This window comes from Anabrus simplex, chromosome 2, assembly GCF_040414725.1.
Source record: "Anabrus simplex isolate iqAnaSimp1 chromosome 2, ASM4041472v1, whole genome shotgun sequence".
Lineage (NCBI taxonomy): Eukaryota > Metazoa > Arthropoda > Insecta > Orthoptera > Tettigoniidae > Anabrus > Anabrus simplex.
This window is the reverse complement of record NC_090266.1, coordinates 1,053,109,516-1,053,128,700: the sequence shown is the minus strand read 5'-3', so window position 1 is coordinate 1,053,128,700 and position 19,185 is coordinate 1,053,109,516. Positions and strand designations below refer to the sequence as shown.

Sequence of the window (19,185 nt, the reverse complement as noted above, 5' to 3'; positions counted from 1 at the left end):
ATATTTTATAACCAACTGACAGTATTCATACATTACCTTTTAATTAATAAATACGAACGTTCATGATTGAATTGAAAATTATCACCATAAAAATCAGTTTAAAATGTATGTTAATACTTTCAGAAGGAGGATAAAACATATGCTCATCTGGCTTGGAAGGAAATTATTTTCACAGTGAATAGAGAAGCGAAATGATTTCCGACTCCGATAATGTTGGGCGTACGTTTCCCCGGTAAGATTGTAGTTGTGGATAATAAGTTAACGCAGTTTTAAATAGTGTATGTTCCATTACAGCACTCTCAAGCTTTAAAAAAGAATAAGAAATGGCATCTGTTTTATTCCACCATGTAGATCTGGCTGCAGTGAATTAAAAATTAAAGATTTTCTTGGATCCTCTAAAGAAAAACAGACTTATTAAATGTATGAAGACCATTTATGAAAAATATAAAACATTTCATGTAACAAGTGTGCATGTGATTCACATTTCCCAGTGGAGTTGTTGGAAAATCAGGGTCTTTCATGATCGATAAAAACAAGTTGAAATTCTTAGAGAAGGGTGAAAGCACCTGGATAGATTCCGACTATTTTCTGAAATTTACCGAAATACCTGTCCATAATCCTGAAGATAAGGAAATCACCGAAAAGTGGTAACCTAAATATAAAAGAACAATACATTAGACAGTGGACAGAAATAAAAAGACCCTTTAAAAGAAAGAAGATAAAAAGCAAATTATAACTTTATTAGATTACAAACCAAGCGGAAGGCAGCGGTCTAGAATGTTTAAGTTGAAAGCACAATTTAAAGGACGTCCAGTCTCAGTTATCAAGGCGGCTTAATATAAGCAAGAATCAGTCATTCGTTAACGGAAAAAACAGAATGTCATAATAGCAGGAATCATTTCTGCAGTTTAATTGAAGATCAAACTACCGAATGCTACATATTAATTCCGTGTAACTGCATTATGTTATCTTATTCACTCTATTATCAATGTTAAGCAATGTTCTCCTAAATAATAAATGTTTATTTTTTGGAACTACAGCTGTGAAATATGTGTAGTAAACTGAAGTATGAAAGAGTTTTATTCACTGGTTATCAGTCTACAATGTTTTGATTCTATGAAACACTAACGAAGCAAGGGCTTGCTCACGGACAACCGCTGAAATACTACAAATATTCCATTAATTTTTACATGCTATGGTATTATTTTAACAATTAAAGAAAGTTAAGGGGTGAGAAAACTGAGTATTGTTTACATCCTACTCATTATTAAAAGGGACGGGAAAACAATTACTCTCCAGTGTTGTACGACACATCCTCTTTATATTTGTATTTTTAGTGAGACCTATAGCACATGCATACATTTTTACAAATAAGAGGATAAAATTAAAAACAGACTAGCGTAACCGACATTGGTTATCATGAAGTGAACATACACTGCAAAGTGTGTTTAAATGAGCAAGTACATTTTCATCAATTTACTAACAGAAACTGCAATGATCTTATAAAGAGAAATGATCAAAAATCGTTTCTCAGAATCCTAAGAAAGGATAGCGAATGTTATTAAGAAATCACATTATAATGTATTTCTATTGTACGTAACAAACTTGAATGTAGGCAACCTGCTAAGAACAATAACAAAAATTCCTCTGCGTCTGCTTAATACAAATCCAATGATTCCTTTCAGCAGGCATAGAAAACTGATACACCCAAGATCAGCATATTAACTTACGTTTTCCTTGGTGTTCACAGGTAAAATTATGTTCATTTCTGTACATATTGTCATAACCTTGAGGTTGAGCTAACTTTCAGATACTTAATTTCATACTGCATTGCGAATGTAAATTAGTGGGAGCCAGTTGTGTCTGTTCCTTTACTTCGCACTGACTCTAAAAGATCTGGTGACCATGAGGTAAGATGTGGTAGGAATTTTTGTTGCCTGGAGTGAAAATGGGAAACCATGGAAAACTTTCTTCACGGCTCCTGACGGTGGGGTGCGACTCCACTATTCCTCAAATGCCACTTAACAGCTACACTCCACGAGCCACGTAGCTAACTTGGACGGTGAATTAGTGAGAGGATAAATCATTCTTTACTGAGGCATAAAAATAATGAATGTTTCACCCAGAGAATACAATGCAAGTAACTCAAAAGAACTGGTATGAATATTATTTACCCAAGATCTGCTTATTCACTTATGTTTCCTAGGTGCTTACACTTAACATTGCGTTCTTTTTCGTACTTATTGTCATTATCTTGAACTATATAATATTGTAACCCAGGAATTCTTTAAACCTACAGTTCTTGCTTTCTGCTGTGTTATTAGTAATGTGGTCTAGAAAACCAAGATCACGCGTCACCTCATTATCATTGGGGCTTCGGACTGTGCATTGGTAGCTCTGTAGGTCAGGGATCACGAGGGTTGGAGCGCCATGGATGTTATTGGTAATGAGGTGAGATTTAATTAATGCTTATTCGTGGGAACCTTTATCTGCATTAACTACTAGTTCAGAGTCTGCTTCTGTGTTTCCTCCTTTATTGTTTGATAGCAGCTCTAAATATCAAATAGGATAGAGGTCATGATATTCTATACACCAAATTGACGATACTGATACAGTGGTTGATCAAGGAAAGAAATTTGATGAAACTAGTAGGGGAAGACAGGTGAGATGGATGGAACATGGAAACATCTACTTACACAAAAATTAACTGTTAATATTCTGAACTTGTCTAAAATACAAAAGACGATGGAACTTATCTTAGTAGCGGAGATACATTAGAGGGAATATACACCTAGTCAGCAATGGAATATTCGAGTCAAACACACAATGCCTTAATTTTATCCAGGATAATATACAAGTTTAAACCTGAGCACAAACCATCTTATTTCCACAGTAGCCTACTTCTCGTTCCATATAAGGAGAAATTGGATGCAAATTTGACTAAAATACACCATGTGCCACAAACGCAAAATAAGATCTGAATTATATGTCAATATCGCCCATATAGAACCCATAAAAATAAAATAAATTGAGTGTTTTGGGCTAGTTAGTGATATATGATCAGAAAAACACTTCTACTTTTAGTTAACTTATAATTAGACACACCATCAGTAATAAAGAAGGGCTACCATATGTTTGAATATTCCTGGATTCCTAGCGAAATCAGTCATTGAAAGTTAATGTTTTATTCACATTTTCTGTTAAAAATTTAATTTACACAAATGTACAGGTTTCCTTTATTGGTTGTTATTGATCGGCCATACTGATTCCTTTGCACGACTTCGATAATTTAACTGTCATTTTAACTACAGTAATTATTGTATGATACTAATAATATACATTCATGGAGTTTAAATACCACCTAATTTGTTCGAAAATTGTTGCTTGTTCTACCTTAGCATATTAATAATATTGATCTGTGAATGGCGAATTTATTATGTAGAATCACTTTCTCTATTTTATATTAACATAAGACCTTCAAGTAAGAACATCGCAACATCTTCTTTCAATAAGAGAGGAAAACTCACAGCGAAAGCTTGATTACATGGATAATCCTGGGGATCACTAACTGTCTATCAGGAGGAAGAATATAGGAACGCTACTAAAAATCAATGCTGCTTTCTATTCATACTAATGTTTTAACATTTCCAAATGCCAACACTTGTTTCATATTCAATTTAAAGATGATGGATATTTCCCTATAAATATAAAAGTTTATCATACATACCGCATTAACCGAATCAGTAACATGACAGTCAAACGTGTAACTGGAGTGTAAAAACTGTATACAGTTAATACACGATACACCTCTGCTTGTAATCATCATTCACAGTAATGAATTGAAACTTTTGAACAATTCAAATGAAGACGATTTCTCCGTTAAGCTTAACTCAGGTGAATGGATGTATAATTCATCTCCTGGGGTACGAAAGTGTTGTCTATAAAATATAGTTATAGCTATATTCTTAAATATGTTTCATATTTTTCCCTTGATCGTAGATATGAAACAAAACATTGGACTAATATATTACTTTTGAAATATACTGAAGATTATGCGAATTTAATTGCTATGGAATATTCACTTGCAACTAATTTAGTGCTTGAGACCTTTGGATTTTCTATAAGTAAACAATAGATGGAAGTACATTACATATTCATGGGCAGAAACAATTAATATATTATAGCTAATTGTATGAATTACATACGAAAAATGAGTGTCTACAAACATATGCATGATACCTGAATTATGGTTTGAAATTGCCAAACAGATCATTTAAAATTCTAAATCTATACAACTTCCTCCACTACTTACATAAATTAATTATACAGTGAAGTTAATGATTTTCTTGCATGAGGTGCAGACAAAACAGAAAAAATGCATATGTTTCAAGTAATAAACTGGTACCTGTAATGCTGCATAACAGCCGTAATGTAGGAGCATCTCCTGAATACTGGTTGATCATTCCTTTGTTTGCCGCTTGTGGCACAGGAATGGTTAAAGTGATAGGTTTATGGAACTTCCGGCGACGTGGTTCTACTGTTACAATGGGTGATACTGCAACACGATTTCCTAAAAGTTTGGCTGTAAGGTCAGCGGCAATTGGCTGGGCCTGTAAGTACAAAATATTTTGAACTGAAGCAAATGTTAATGTACTAAAATCAATACAGTGCGCTTAAAAACTGAACAGAACATAATATATTGATGTTTTAAATTCGTAAATAACATAAAAATGATATAATAGAGCAAAAATCGTCAAATAATTACTTTAAATTGATGATAAATGTAAATGTACCATCAGTATATAAAAATGGATTCACAGTTTACCCCGGTAAATGAAACTATACAAGAGGGAAGTAGTGTAAGAATTTATCCATGATTAAGAATGAGTATAATGTATTAATCCGCCTTCTCCTTGTACACGCAAGACAAGAAATATCGAAATAATGTTTTCTAGAACATGTATTTTATTTTAAAACAGCTTAATATATATAAATGACAGGGATTGAAGTTATTATCATCTGGCTGGAATGCTTGTTTTCAACTTACGTCAACAAAACATTCCATACCACACTACTAAATGATGTTTATAGCTCAATGGCTTAATAGGCAACTAGTTCTAAATTTCATAAAAAAATTGAAGATTCGTGACCTACAATGATGTCAGTAGTTCACAAACTATTCAATCCATTTGTAGGAAAAGGTAAATGAGTCAAGAATGCATCACTGTACATACACCGGTAATATTCTTATCTGGAAACGTTTTATAGAATGTGCTAAAAATTTGGAGATAAACTAATACTGGAGTATGTAAAACTACAGTAATATGATATAACATTCTTAAACAGTCATTGGTGTGTGTGTGTGTGTGTGTGTGTGTGTGTGTGTGTGTGTGTGTGTGTGTGTGCGTAAAGCAGAAAGTACTGACAGATTTAACTGCATAGTGGACTAATTATATAAATACGATGAGGCAAGCTAGTATTTTTAAATATATACATCAATAAAATCTACACAAAATAATAAATATCATGCTTTAAAGTGAATGGATAGGATTGTGCTAAAATAGTTCAGACTCACCTGTTCAATTCTGATGATGAGTAAGTTATTTTAAGGTGTGCATTTATTTGGAAATGCACAGTCAAGAGAACAACATGCGGTATGAACTAGTAATCAAAATGATAAGTTGACTTACATTTTATATTGGTATCGTATTATAATGTGGAAGTTTCATACCGATGGTTGTTATATCTTCATGGCATAATTTATAATGATTATTGATAGTATTCCTTTTCCTGTTTATTACATTCATGAAATAATTTCCAATTTCACTTAAGATAGGTTGCTTTTATGTTGTACACGAAATTGACATCCATTTTAGTAACTGATTTCTACGGATATAGCTAGTGAAAGTTCTGCAGACGCAAAGTATTCATTCAGTTTGAAAATACGCTCAACTTGTTTATTACATTAAAAGCTACGTAGTATTTATGACACCTTATTAATTTAATTGGTCATTGAGAGTATGAAAAGAGTTTGACACCTTGAAATCAGTTACATGCATTAAGATAATGTGGCAATTGTAAATAACTTTGCAGTTAGAGTAATATATTCTATTACGTAACTCAAATATTTTCATAGCGATGTTAGGATAGAAGATGGATGGCAGGTTTACAGCACAGAAGCAGGGTTCGAATTAGCTTCACATTCCCAAACACATAAGCTGTCGGAAGCAGATGCAAGCACAATAGAGCAACTGAAGCTCACTGACATTACTATATAAATAATGAATGTAAGAAAGGAAGAAATTAGAGAAATCTACATGACTGGAAAGTGACTGAAAAGTTACCCTTATCACTTTATTCATGGGCGGTGATAAAAATCAATTCAAATGAGATTAGTGAGCATGATGACTTGATCAGAAATTCCAACATGCTAAATTATTTGCAACTATAACATGCATTCTAAAAGAGTTACATGCTCATACACAAATATGTGTATATATGCAAGATTAGAAAGTAATCCTCACAAAATTCCTATTAAACTGAATCTTTCCATTGTGTTTGAATTCATAACAGCAGTTCTGTTTCCGGCTTTGCATGATGTTAAAATACATTAAAGTGATATATGGTAGATAATATAATATTTTTCGTTTTATATTAAGCTAATCAACTGTCCTCCGCCCAATAAAATTAGTTAAACTAAAATTTCTACCTTAGTGAAGTCTTTGTAGTGCCACATTTCGAACCGTGCTTTAGTGCAAAACTGTGAGGGCTGGTACTATATCATGAAAAACCAACACAACTGAATAGTTTAACTAAGTTTATTGGGCACTTAATGAAACCTGCATACAGCTGTTAATGTATTCCGTGTAATGAACAGAAATAGTGTTCGGAAGTTAACAATAATTACTGAAACAAAGACAATAAATATTAAAATATTGAAACATTTTTATTTCACAGCATTATATGTAAAGTAACAACCAGGACGGTATGAGATTCTGTATCCCGGATTTTGGAAGGATATTCTGCAGAAGCAAAATGATTAACTACGGTAGTGTGTTAATAATAAAATGTATAGCTGAGTTCTTGGATCAGACATATTTGATTTAGATCTGAATATCAAGAACTGAAGTGAAGTGTGAGCAATAGCGATATGACTTACAAATATAGTTAGTTATTTCAGTGAATTAATTTATCCTTACAAATATGTCGGTTATTAACCCAGATATGCCTGCCGTCCCGTATATGGAGTATAAATAGTTTTAACAATTACGAAAGTTAAATCCTTGTCGCATATGGAACTTTGGTGTTTTTATAGGAAGAAATGGTGTTGAACTTCATTTTTAATTTTGTAGACAATGAAATGAGTTGAATTTGTAATCTCATGTAAACTTCTGAAAATAATATTAGTGTACAATTTGCTGTACTTCGATAGATTATATTTATATTGTAACCTCTGTTAATACATCGTTTCAAACGTCACTGTCCCTTATATGGAACAACAGGAATATGAATTTGCAAAGAATCACAGTTTATGAAAAATCAAGAATCAAAATTACATACAGTGAATAATGCAGATTTCTGATTATTTTATAGTGTACTTTGTCTTAGGAAACACTACCTGGCGTAATAGAGGAACACACATTGGAGAAATATTACAGAGAATAGAATTACAGTTCTCAAATCAACAAGTAGATCCATTCCAATCTTTTACTTTTTACTTTTTTACTTGAATCACATGAAGATAAAAAACACGACGTATATAGGAATTAAAGGTAATAGTTAAACTGGGACACATTCAGGCATATCTGCGTTATTGCTGCCTTAAATAATGAAATAATTCTCAATCATAATAACTTTGTTATACAAATATTAAATGTGGAATTACTTAAAATATGACATCAGTTATCACTAAATCTCATACAGCCCAATCTGGATCAGTGAGTGATGATAATATGATGTGAAGGATGAATACCTAAGTATCTTATTTTATAAATGTGTAATTTTTATAGGTGTACATTTTCAAGTATTCAATACATAGATGAAGGTTTCAGTTTTCCCTCATTTTTACATGCAATACTAATTTCAGCTTTCTATCCTATAATATATTATATACTATGTTATCATGACATGTACAGAGATGAGAGATTTCCATTATGATCAATATATATGCTTTGTGAACATATTCTAGTATTAGATGGGATTTTTACAAGGTAAGCGAGTTTCGCTATGAACACATTAGAACACAGACTAAACTATCTGAACACGTCAAAGGATCATAGATTCAAATAAAATTCTTTAGCCTGATATCATTAATTAATATGAAAGTATTAACCGACCGAAATTTACTACCATAAAGCACAGAAACTAGAAACAAAATTTCACTCCTGTTTGACTAAGTGATATTTTATATATACCCCAGAACATTAGTATTTTACTTAAGGAAAAGAGTAAAGGTACTTGACAATAGTATCAATACAAGGGAAATGACATTTCCATTTTAGTGCAGTACTTAACTTGATTCGAGCAAAACTTGAGATTTCTCTGGTTACAATATTACTTCTAACTTCAAAATGTGGAATAAATAGTTGCTTGCCGAAATTTTCAAAATATATGCTAGTATGGAAGCATGTTATATAACAGATATGAAAGCACAGCAGTTGCAAGTAATTAATAAACAAATTTACTGAAAAGGATTGCTTATGAACATGCAAGCACTAATTACATTGTTTATGTTCTTTCAGATTTACAATACCAACGAATGTAAATGCATTTAGAAATTTATTTACATAGATACCAAAGTGCAACTTAATATGTCAAAGCAATGGCATTTCAGAGTGTTTCTGAAAAACTTAAAGCAGAGCGAGAAAGTGCATACAATCGAAGCCAAATTACTGATGAAGGCACTTTCTCCTTGTGCATGCCTGAAAGCACTTGAATATTCATTTACATACAATCGTTTCAGTATATGTTTGTATAAAGTGTTATCAAAAGAAGCATCTACTGTACCTATTACAAGCATCATTATGGATATTTTGTATATGTATATATTAGTATCATGTACTATTTGCAGAAACGTCAACATATAATAATAAAATCAAAACAATGTGAATAGAAACAATGCAATGGAATGTAATGTGTTATGCAAAAATAAATATGAAATTACTGTAGTTAATAAATATTGTGATATAATTCCACTGATTACAAAATTCTAGCATGAAAGCTAATTCACTCTGGTAAACTGAATGTAACATTTTACTTACCTTGAATAAGTGATAAGTACACTTGGATGAACATTATTCTAAAAATTATTCGGAAATTGCTTCAAGGAATGAGAGAGTACCTCACCAGATATTAAGCAAAATATGGTTCATGCTTAGCATAATGAATCCTCTGTGAAGTATTTATGCAGACGTACTACATTCTAAACATATTAGATCAAATTTATAATAACATAATAAGTATCTCTCTTATCTATGTTATAAGTAGAAGATAAATTCCTGAAATATGGGAAATGATAGATATTACATCTTTAGATATCATATTGTATCACCATGGTAATAAACTAGCCTAGAAAAGCAAATAATTTGATTATGTTGCGTTCTACATTGAAACAAGACCCCAGGTATTACGGAAATAGCATACTATTCTTTTGAATTTTACCTGTAATGTGCTTCAAAATACCTGAGTGACATCATATTAAGGGTCAACAGCAAGGATAGGATAGAGCAAATGGACAATTTCAAAGCGAGAGCTGGCAATAGAATTGAAGGGTAAGAGAAGGTGCTTGGTAAATGTGGGGAAGATATGGAAGCTGATAGGAATAGAAAGCATTTACAGGACTTCTGTGCTTGTATGGGATTAGCAGTTGCAAATACATTTTTCAATCATAAGGCTACTCATTTTCTCTTTCCGTCCTTTTCTAAGGTTCTTTATTACTGTCCAGAATGTTTTACTTCACATGGGAGGGTAGGGGTACAAGATCCATAATACACTATATCATAACCGACTTTGAATTCAGGAAATCTATTAAGAATGTGAGGGTATTAAGGGGATTTTTGATGTTAAAAATCATTACCTAATCTGTAATGAGCTAAGTATCTCTAGGCCTACGATAGAGAAAGTGAAATATGTCTGCAAACAAATAAGGGTAGAATATCTCTAGAATGAGGAAATTAGGACGTTCCAAACAATAGGCAGTAAGCAGGGTCAGGATATAGAAGGAAAATATGTGGCGTACAGGGGTGCTGTTGTACGGCAAGGGAATGCCTAGGAACAACTGTGTGCAGAGAGGGGAAAAACGAACATCTTAGTAGAATGGTGACGTGAGAGCAAATTGTAAACGTTAAAAAAAGGCGTATCAGAAATGTCTCGAAACCACGACTGTTGCAGACAGGGAGTTGTACGTAAATGGAAGAAAGAGGGTAAAACAAATAAATGTTGGATCCAAGAGGAAGTCGTGGGAAGATTTCGGTAGTAACCTGGAAAGGCTAAGCCAAGCGACAGGGAAACCTTTCTGGACAGTAATAAATAATCTTAGAAAAGGAGAGAAAGAGGAAATGAGTAGTTTTTAGGGTAAATCAGGTAAACTCATAGTAGATTCCAGGGAATCAGTGGACGGGTGGAAGGAATATTTTGAAAATCTTCACAACGTAAATGAAGATCTTCACGAACAATAGAGCTCATGGGGAAATTTATGCGTTAGGAAGTGGAAAGGGTGATAAATAAACTCCGTCGCCATAAAGCAACAGCAATAGATATTATTCGATCTGAAATGCTGAAATATAGTGCCAACACAGGCATGAAATGGCTCCATAGAATAATAGAATTGGTATGGAATGTTAGCAGTGTAGCTTATAATTGGACGAAAGCAGTAATTGCACCTATCCATAAGCAAGGACAGAGGAAGGATGGCAACTGCTACTGAGGTATATCATTAATCAGTATCCCAGGCAAGGTTTTCACTGACATTTTGGAAGGTAGAATCTGATTAGTGGTTGAGAGTAAGTTGGATGGAAACCAATAAGGTTTCAGGCCGCAGAGGGGCTATCAGTATCCTACTTTAAGTTTGCGCCAGGTAAGTGAAAATGCTCGAGAGTAATAGACAGTTATGTTTACGTTTTTTACATCTAGAGAAAGCATATGGCAGAGCACCGAGGGAAAATATGTTCACCGTACTGGTGGACTATGGGATTAAAGGCAGACTATTAAAAGCAATGAAAGGCAGTTTTGTTGACAATAGGGCTGCGGTGAAAATTCATGGTAGATCTAGTTCTTGGTTCAAGGTTAACTAATTACAGGAGTTAGATAAGGCTGTAATCTATCACGTTTGTTATTCATAGTTTACATGGATCATCTACTGAAAGGTGCAAAGTGGCAGGGAGGGATTCAGTTAGGTAGACATGCAGTAGTGGGCCTGTGTCATCCACTGGGACTAAATGTCAGATTGTGCTGAAAGCCTGAAAACAAGTGCAATGAGTATGATATGAAAATTAGCCTTTCCAAGACTAAAGTGATATCAGAAGGTAAGGAACCTAAGAGATCAAAATGTCAGATTGGGAATACGAACCTGGGACAGGTAGGTAATTTCGAGTATTAAGGATGTGTATTCTCCAACTATGATAGTATAGTAAGTGAGATTGAATCAAGGCGCAACAAGGCTAATGTAGTGAGTTCACAGTTGCGATCAACAGCATTCTGTAAGAAGGAAGTCAGCTTCCAGACGAAGCTACGTCCAGACTGGCCTGTTTACAGACCAACTTTGCTTTACGAGGGTGAAATCTGGGTTGACTCGTGATTTCCTATTCATAAGTTAGAATTAACAGGCATGAAGGTAGCGAGAATTACCGCTAGTACAAACAGGTTGGAACAAAAGCAGGAGGGTAGTCGGAATGAGGAAATAAAGGCTAAGTTAGGAATGAACTCGATTGATGAAGCTATATGCATGAACGGGGTTCGGTGGTAGGATCCTGTGAGGCGAATGGAGGAGGATAGGTTACCTAGGAGAATAATTAACCCGATCGTGGAGGGTCAGAGAAGTAGTGGGAGAGCAAGGACGAAGATAGTTATACTCAGTTTGTAATTATTTAAAGATGTATCGAACTAAACGAGACCACAGTTCTAGTTACAAATAGAAGATTATGGCGGGGTTTTGTAAATTCACAGAGGCTTGCATACTGAACGCTGAAAGGCTTAATAGTCTATAATTTAGGTGTATGTATGAATTATTCATCTATATAATTTAATTTTCAATGTAAATTTTTTGGATCTTCAGATATCCATCTTAAATTATAAGGCCCTTTGTTACCTTCCATATTAATTCTGAGACTTTTGTACCTTTTCGTATGAAAATAAGTTCTATAATTTAAAGTTATGCATGTCATTACTGATTTAATGTACAACATTACGCTTGCAGTACTGAGTGGTTCAGACGGTAGAGTTGGAGGACTCTAACCTGGCTAAGTGTGCCTGTATTTGAAGGTGATCAAATATACCATCAGTTGAAAGAACTCCTATCAGACAAATTTCTGGCAACTTGGTGTCTCTTATAGCTGTAAGAGACGTTAGTGAGACGTAAACCCTATAGCATCATCATCATCATCATCATCATTAAAATTACTGCAAGGTATTTTATACAGTCTACCAGTGTTAAATGACAATTAGGGTTTCTAAACTAGCACGTTCATGGACTGAAACGGTTTTTACAAACTCGCGATATAGCTGATAAATACAGAAAAGTATATTTATTCAATTAAAGCTTAACTGCATGGTTAAATGTCTGTAACTGGCCCTGTTTGCAGGGTGTATATCAATATTGACCTTAGCGTTAGTGTTAATCCACCCCGCAGCTTCCACGTAATACTTATAACGCCTTTTAAAACATGTGTTATGGTACTTTAACTTTTACTATTACAGCGACGTGTAATTACTTATTTCTAGTGCTTTGCATACACTGGCTGCAAATGAAACTGCGCACACAAAAGCAAATCGCGATGACATTTGGTTCATGCGCATATCCTGTTGTTTCCTTTGAGGTGTTAGTTTGATATTTGATTTACGTCGCACCGTCGCAGACAGGTCTTTTTCTGCTAGCGGCTTTACGTCGCACCGACACAGGTAAGTCTTATTGCGACGATGGGATGGGAAAGGGCTAGGAGTTGGAAGGAAGCAGCCGTGGTCTTAATTAAGGTACAGCCCCAGCATTTGTCTGGTGTGAAAATGGGAAACCATGGAAAGGGCTGCCGACAGTGGGATTCGAACCCACTATCTCCCGGATGCAAGCTCACAGTTGCGCACCCCTAACCGCATTGCCAACTCGCCCGGTGCAGACAGGTCTTATGGCGATGATGGTATAGAAAAGGGATAAGATTGGGAAGGAAGCGACTATGGCCTTAATATATAGCCCCTGCATTTGCCTAGTGTGGAATGGGAAACAATGGTAAAGAGTCTTCAGATCTGTCGACAGTGGTTTTCGAACTCATCATTTCCCAAAAGCGAGCATACAATTTCATGATCAAAACCGCTCGGCCAACTTCCTCGGTCTTTGAGTGGTCAATTCTACTGTCTGAGCGTGCGCTGACCGTATAGTGTTAGGGTGTATCACTTGCCAGTACGTCAGTGGTCCTGCTCGATGTTCGAAGTGACACTTTAACATTACCCTTATCATAAAAGACAACGGCGAATCGCAAAAGAAATAGTGGACATGTTTTGAAGAATCTGTTCGTCTTCGAAAAACAGAAGCATCGTTGAGAATTCAGAAATAGCTAGTGGCGGATCATTAGAAAAATCGACATGTTCTCATCGACACTACATCAACATCAACCGCTGAGCGTTGAGACCAGGTCGTATACCATTAGTCAGAGTACATTATGATGTCTACATACAAATATCCTGTAACTTTGCTGTGTGGTCAGTTTCATAATTTGAGCCTAGGTTGAATCGAAAAATGCTTTTGGTTATCATATTCCCACAAAGAAGACAGTGCCTTTCTGTAAGTACTGTACGTATTTTGCTAAGGCTAGTTTGAGTAAAGGTGGCCATCGAAGTGTTGGAGCGCTGGCAACCCGAAGTTCCCTAACTGTAAGCTTGCTCCCGAATATTTCAGCTCCCAAGCATGTAACGTTTATCGCAAGCCTGTAGCGATAGGTGGAAACATTTTTTTCCACAACATGGTAATTGAAGTTTAATACTTAAACCATTGCCTGGATAAAGGCTTGATGGAGCAAATAAACTGAAAGCGAATAGTTCCCGCAGTCGAGGTGGTTATAAGTTGGCACTAGGAGGCTGCGTAAAGGGAACAAATGGACTTCACGTAAATTGAAGTGGACGGGGAATATGACAAGAACATGGATAACTTTCGCACCACTGCAAGATATTGAGGGAGAGGTGATGACAATTTAAGGGTAACCTCGTAAGGAGCTGGTAAACGTGATAAATACATAAGTCCCGGATTCCAAAACCAAATTATCACTTGTAACATTGGTCAACTGCTGAGGAAGGTTGTTCAGCGTAAAATAATTAAGGTAAATGTTTCAACGTTCTTGCTTATGGAACGGTTGACTTTGCTGAAATAGTGCAATTCTCGCTTTCTCTCTGCTAATCACAGGATTAAAGCTTTCGAATTATTTCAATATATAGTTGTAAAACTTGTGAAATGTGATCTTGACGTATCATTTTAAGTTCACTAGTGGAAATTTCGGGAAATTTCGTGGGGGCATTGATTCATACAAGACCACTACACATTGGTGACAAATTCTCACTGCGTAGATCATTTCAATTTGGTAGTTTCCGACGCATGTAACATTTGCCCTTATAAGCAATTCGGAGCAATGGAAGTGGTGATATATTTTTGGGCCACCGTACTGTGCAAACGTGTGAAATGATGTCCTTGACTTACTGAAATAAGTGTGAATCAAGAGTCTGAAGCACACCACTCTGACTAAATGGACTAGACGTCTTGACAGCGCACAACACTTCAAGGAGTTATATGGACCCATTGTTGTCGTTCTGAAGATAATTCAGGAACTTGACAACATCATTTGACGCTAAGATTCTGAGAGCAGCAATCACTCAGGAATATTTTGTCTTCTATTCAATAATAAGTTTAAAACTGTGAGAGTCCATATGACGTCGAACTTCAGCGCCAAAATACCAAACTTTCAGAGTTAGTTACTATTGCGAACGAACTTGAACAGGAGTTATTATTACAAAAACACATCATTACACTTGGAAATTGTTTCATGCTAAAATTTTATAAAACTGCATATCATGAAATTTCCTCACGTGTGATACCTAGGTTTTGAAAAGACTCTATGGTCTGTCTTTCACTAGTGTATAGTACTCATCAAAACATTATTTGAAATGATATCCATTAGGGCTGTCTGTTTCGCCTTCAGGTACACTGGCAAGTAAAAATTGATGACGAAAACAATGTTATCGAGACTTTCAGCCGGATTTAACTTGAAGCCAAGAAATTGCCGACATCCAACAGATTTGTAATAAGGGAATCATACGTTTCTACCACATAAGCATATCGGAAAAATCAGGATTTTGGCGACGATATCGAAGCTTACTAAAATATGACTTTGTTCACATTCGCTTCTGGATGTCTTCATTCCTTCATTACAGGAACGGTTCTTGAAACACAACAAACGTTTGGAAACGTATCCTACCAAATTAAACTTGAACTTGAAAAGTCACGTGCATCTATACTTCAGATCAACTGCTCGCAAATTTAACGACGGCGAAGGCCTAGCTGAAACTCTTCTACCACCGGCTCAGTTGATTGGGGCAATTGTCGTATAATGATCTGGAGGCTTTTTCTGTCTGCGACCGCCAAATCTGCCATAATACTTTTTGTTTACTACAAATCCTGGCGACGCTATCAAACGAATGTTGTTTCTCCATCCTGAAGGGGCTCAAAATATATCTGAATAATTCAACAAGTGAGGCAAGACTGTACAGACTTACCATGTTAACAATTCATCTAGAAGAAGGTGTTGACGTCCATACAGTGATAAACAGTGGCAAAGCAAACTAACCAACGCCTTGACTTTGTTCTATAAATTTCTTGTAAATATCCTAAGCACATTGGATGTTTATATTTCATATGTATGTCTATATTTATGAAAATAAACACTTGTATTTAGAGCTTTAAAATATATCACACTGGAACGACACGGATCAATTTCGGTGCTTTAGGAGGTACCCAGAAAGATTTACATAGCCCTCCCTATGACAAAATTCGTAAATACGCCACCGGTTCAAACATAATTTTAGTGTTTTCCTACTGAAAACTTATGAGGATCACCCACGTGACTGCCCTTTGGACCAATCCTTCCATTATTTGCTCTCTTTCTCTATACTCTTTTCGTTCAGGGCTTCTTTCTCTGGACATTCCAGTGTTGATGGTGCAGGAAATGCCGAAGACAGCTCTTTATAATTAAATCATTCCTCACGTCAGACACCAACAACAACTTTTAACCGTCTGTTATATAAGTATTAGGTTTAGTCCATTTTGTTCTCAAGTCTCATAATATATCGAAGTTCTAATATTTTAACGCCATACTTTCTAGGTACTGTTCGTATGATAAGCAGTCCAAATCAGCGACTTGGCGGATGTTCAAAATAAAATAGTCACTCTATGGAAATGTATTCGTTATAAAAAATTATACGTAAATATATGTAAACGATGGTAGACATTTTCTCCTTTCCTTTCACTATGATTTGAAATTCAGTTCATTATACTTCTGCAACCATTTGCAGCCTTTCCCCCCTGGAAAAATATCTGTCTAAGAAATTAAACTGATCATTTTGCTAATTTTGATATAATTTACTAAGACGACATTTATTCGCATCACACACATGTATAATTGAGAGCTTAATTTTGAGTCAGAGGAATTCTTTCTCTGATTCCTTTTTTGTTTGTTCCACGTATTATGATAAATTGTTAAACAACATTTAAGATTAATTATAATCGTTATACGCAGAGGAATAACATCACATGAAATTTAACCGCCTTTTCAGGGGAACAATGTAAAATTCAGAACTAGTTACTGAATAAGAATGATCAACCAACCTGTACAAATATTGCATACAGTCATCTTGTTTATTCCAACCAGGAGAAACATTATCGTTGTGCCCAATGATCTTGAATTTTAAAATTATAGTATTTGAATAATAAACATTGGAACGGTACATAAAAGTTAAGGAAATATATTTAATTTTGAAAATATCTACGATCCATATTTCTGAATTGATATTGCAAAATGTACTGAGGAAAATATTTAACGCACAGACTACATTGAGTGATGGATGATAGAAATTTGTACACCTAAATATCACAAAACAGTTAATTCATGGCATTTTTTCGTAATGTATATTTCGATTTATACGATTTTGACTATTTGCTATAAGCCGCATGTCATGCTATATGAAACCGTCGTCAAGTTCTACATTTTCCCTTTACCGAGCATTACTATCCATTTAAAATAATGAAGAGTATTTACACGATTCTTTTGCACAATATTCTATACTAACTAATAGGAAAAATGTTATATCAAGCTATGTGTTATTCATTGGATATAAATAGATAAATACACGAATAAATACATAAATAAATAAATAAATAAATAAATAAATAAATGAATAAATAAATAAATAAATAAATAAATAAATAAATATGTTGTAACTTACTTCATTCAAAAACCCTATCGATCATGTTACTAACTATACACATATACATTTTCACAGCATAGTGTGATTAAAATAATAATATAACATACTGCTTTTTTAGTAGTAAATATGTACCTTATATATCTATATTGTTAAATGCTGATGATTAATAGCATACGTGTGAAAGGAAAAGCCCGGTAGTAATAACCAAAAGCAATGTCCAAAATACATTTCTATCAGAATTAGTTAGTTAGTTGTTTAAGTACATTGTGTTACTGCTACATTCAGTGGAAGAATAAGAGATACATTTCATTTTCTTGAACCAACAATTTAGAAACATTTAATCCCAGAGCGATAACACATCTCTGAGGCTAATATTCCGAGCAAAACACCTTGGAATTAGCTCGTAAGGCCATTAATCTAATTAAAGGAAAAACTGATATATATATACTTGAACTGCATTTTCATCTGTAAAATTCAGTATTTTCTTGTGCTAAGAAACAAGAAACAGATTTTATATGAAATTTACCCAAATGTGTACTAAAATTCAATTTTCTATCAGTTAATGTATAGGCAATATCTGTTTTTCAATTTGTTTCTTGAAAATATTGATTAAACGCCCACAAGATCCCAAAGAATGTTTATAACATGATTGGAATAACATTCAACTTCGTACCACAACTAATGATTTCCTTATGCACATACAAATCCCCTACTTATCTCTCACAATTTTAGTGTGATGATAATATGCCTGAAATGTCAAGGTTGTTTTACTCAGAACAGAAATAGAGTACATATTAGAGGCATTCCATCCCAGTAACCAGAAGAAAAAAGAAATCAGTTCCTGAGTGAAATGTTCGGCATCATCAATCTGCCATTTATACCATTTTTGGTTTGTTTTATTATCTTACATACTGTAAATTTGTACTCATTTAATACATTCTATTCTTATCTTTAGGTCCTACAGCAAGTATCAGTTTTCTTTCTAACAATTTTATACTGCATGTTACATATTTCTAATTAATCAAATCTTTCACAGCCCCATTTCACAAAAGGGTCATAGGCAGGCCAACAGTTGTATGTACAGCGCAATCTGAACCCCTACTCTACATGATTTTAAAGATTACTAGTTAGCTGAAAATCTATAGCTACAACTTGTGAAGACAGAAGACAATAATTTGCTGCTAAAATATTATTGCCATTTACTTTAGTTTGAACATAGTCCACAATTACAAATGAGCATCTGAATACACTGAAGCAATAATATAATCATATTTATCATTTCCAAGAATGAAAATTAAATCAAGTACCCAAAGAGTCTTAAATGTTATTTTCCCCCTTTAATGTCACCTTTTAGTAAGATCACATCAGAAAATTTGTAACTTGTCAGTACATAATATTTTGACTAAATTTCGTTTATTGACTAAGGCTAGATATCATACTTTCTTCTCTCATTCAGACACCTGTAATTTTACAGATATGCATTATGCAAAATGACGAAAATATGAGATACCG

The 19,185-nt window shown here is 34.4% G+C and overlaps 1 protein-coding gene across 1 annotated transcript in view; it reads right to left on the bottom strand.

The window, feature by feature from the left end:
* Positions 1-436: 436 nt before the first annotated feature.
* The window catches only part of LOC136864670 (ankyrin-3), a 229,902-nt gene continuing 211,153 nt past the window's right edge, over positions 437-19,185 (bottom strand). The window contains exons 23-24 of the mRNA XM_067141968.2: positions 4,406-4,610; positions 437-652 (exon numbers count right to left, since the gene is read on the bottom strand). Coding sequence (XP_066998069.2) covers positions 582-652; positions 4,406-4,610 — 276 coding nt within the window. The 3' untranslated portion in view covers positions 437-581. The remainder of the gene's footprint in view (positions 653-4,405; positions 4,611-19,185) is intronic.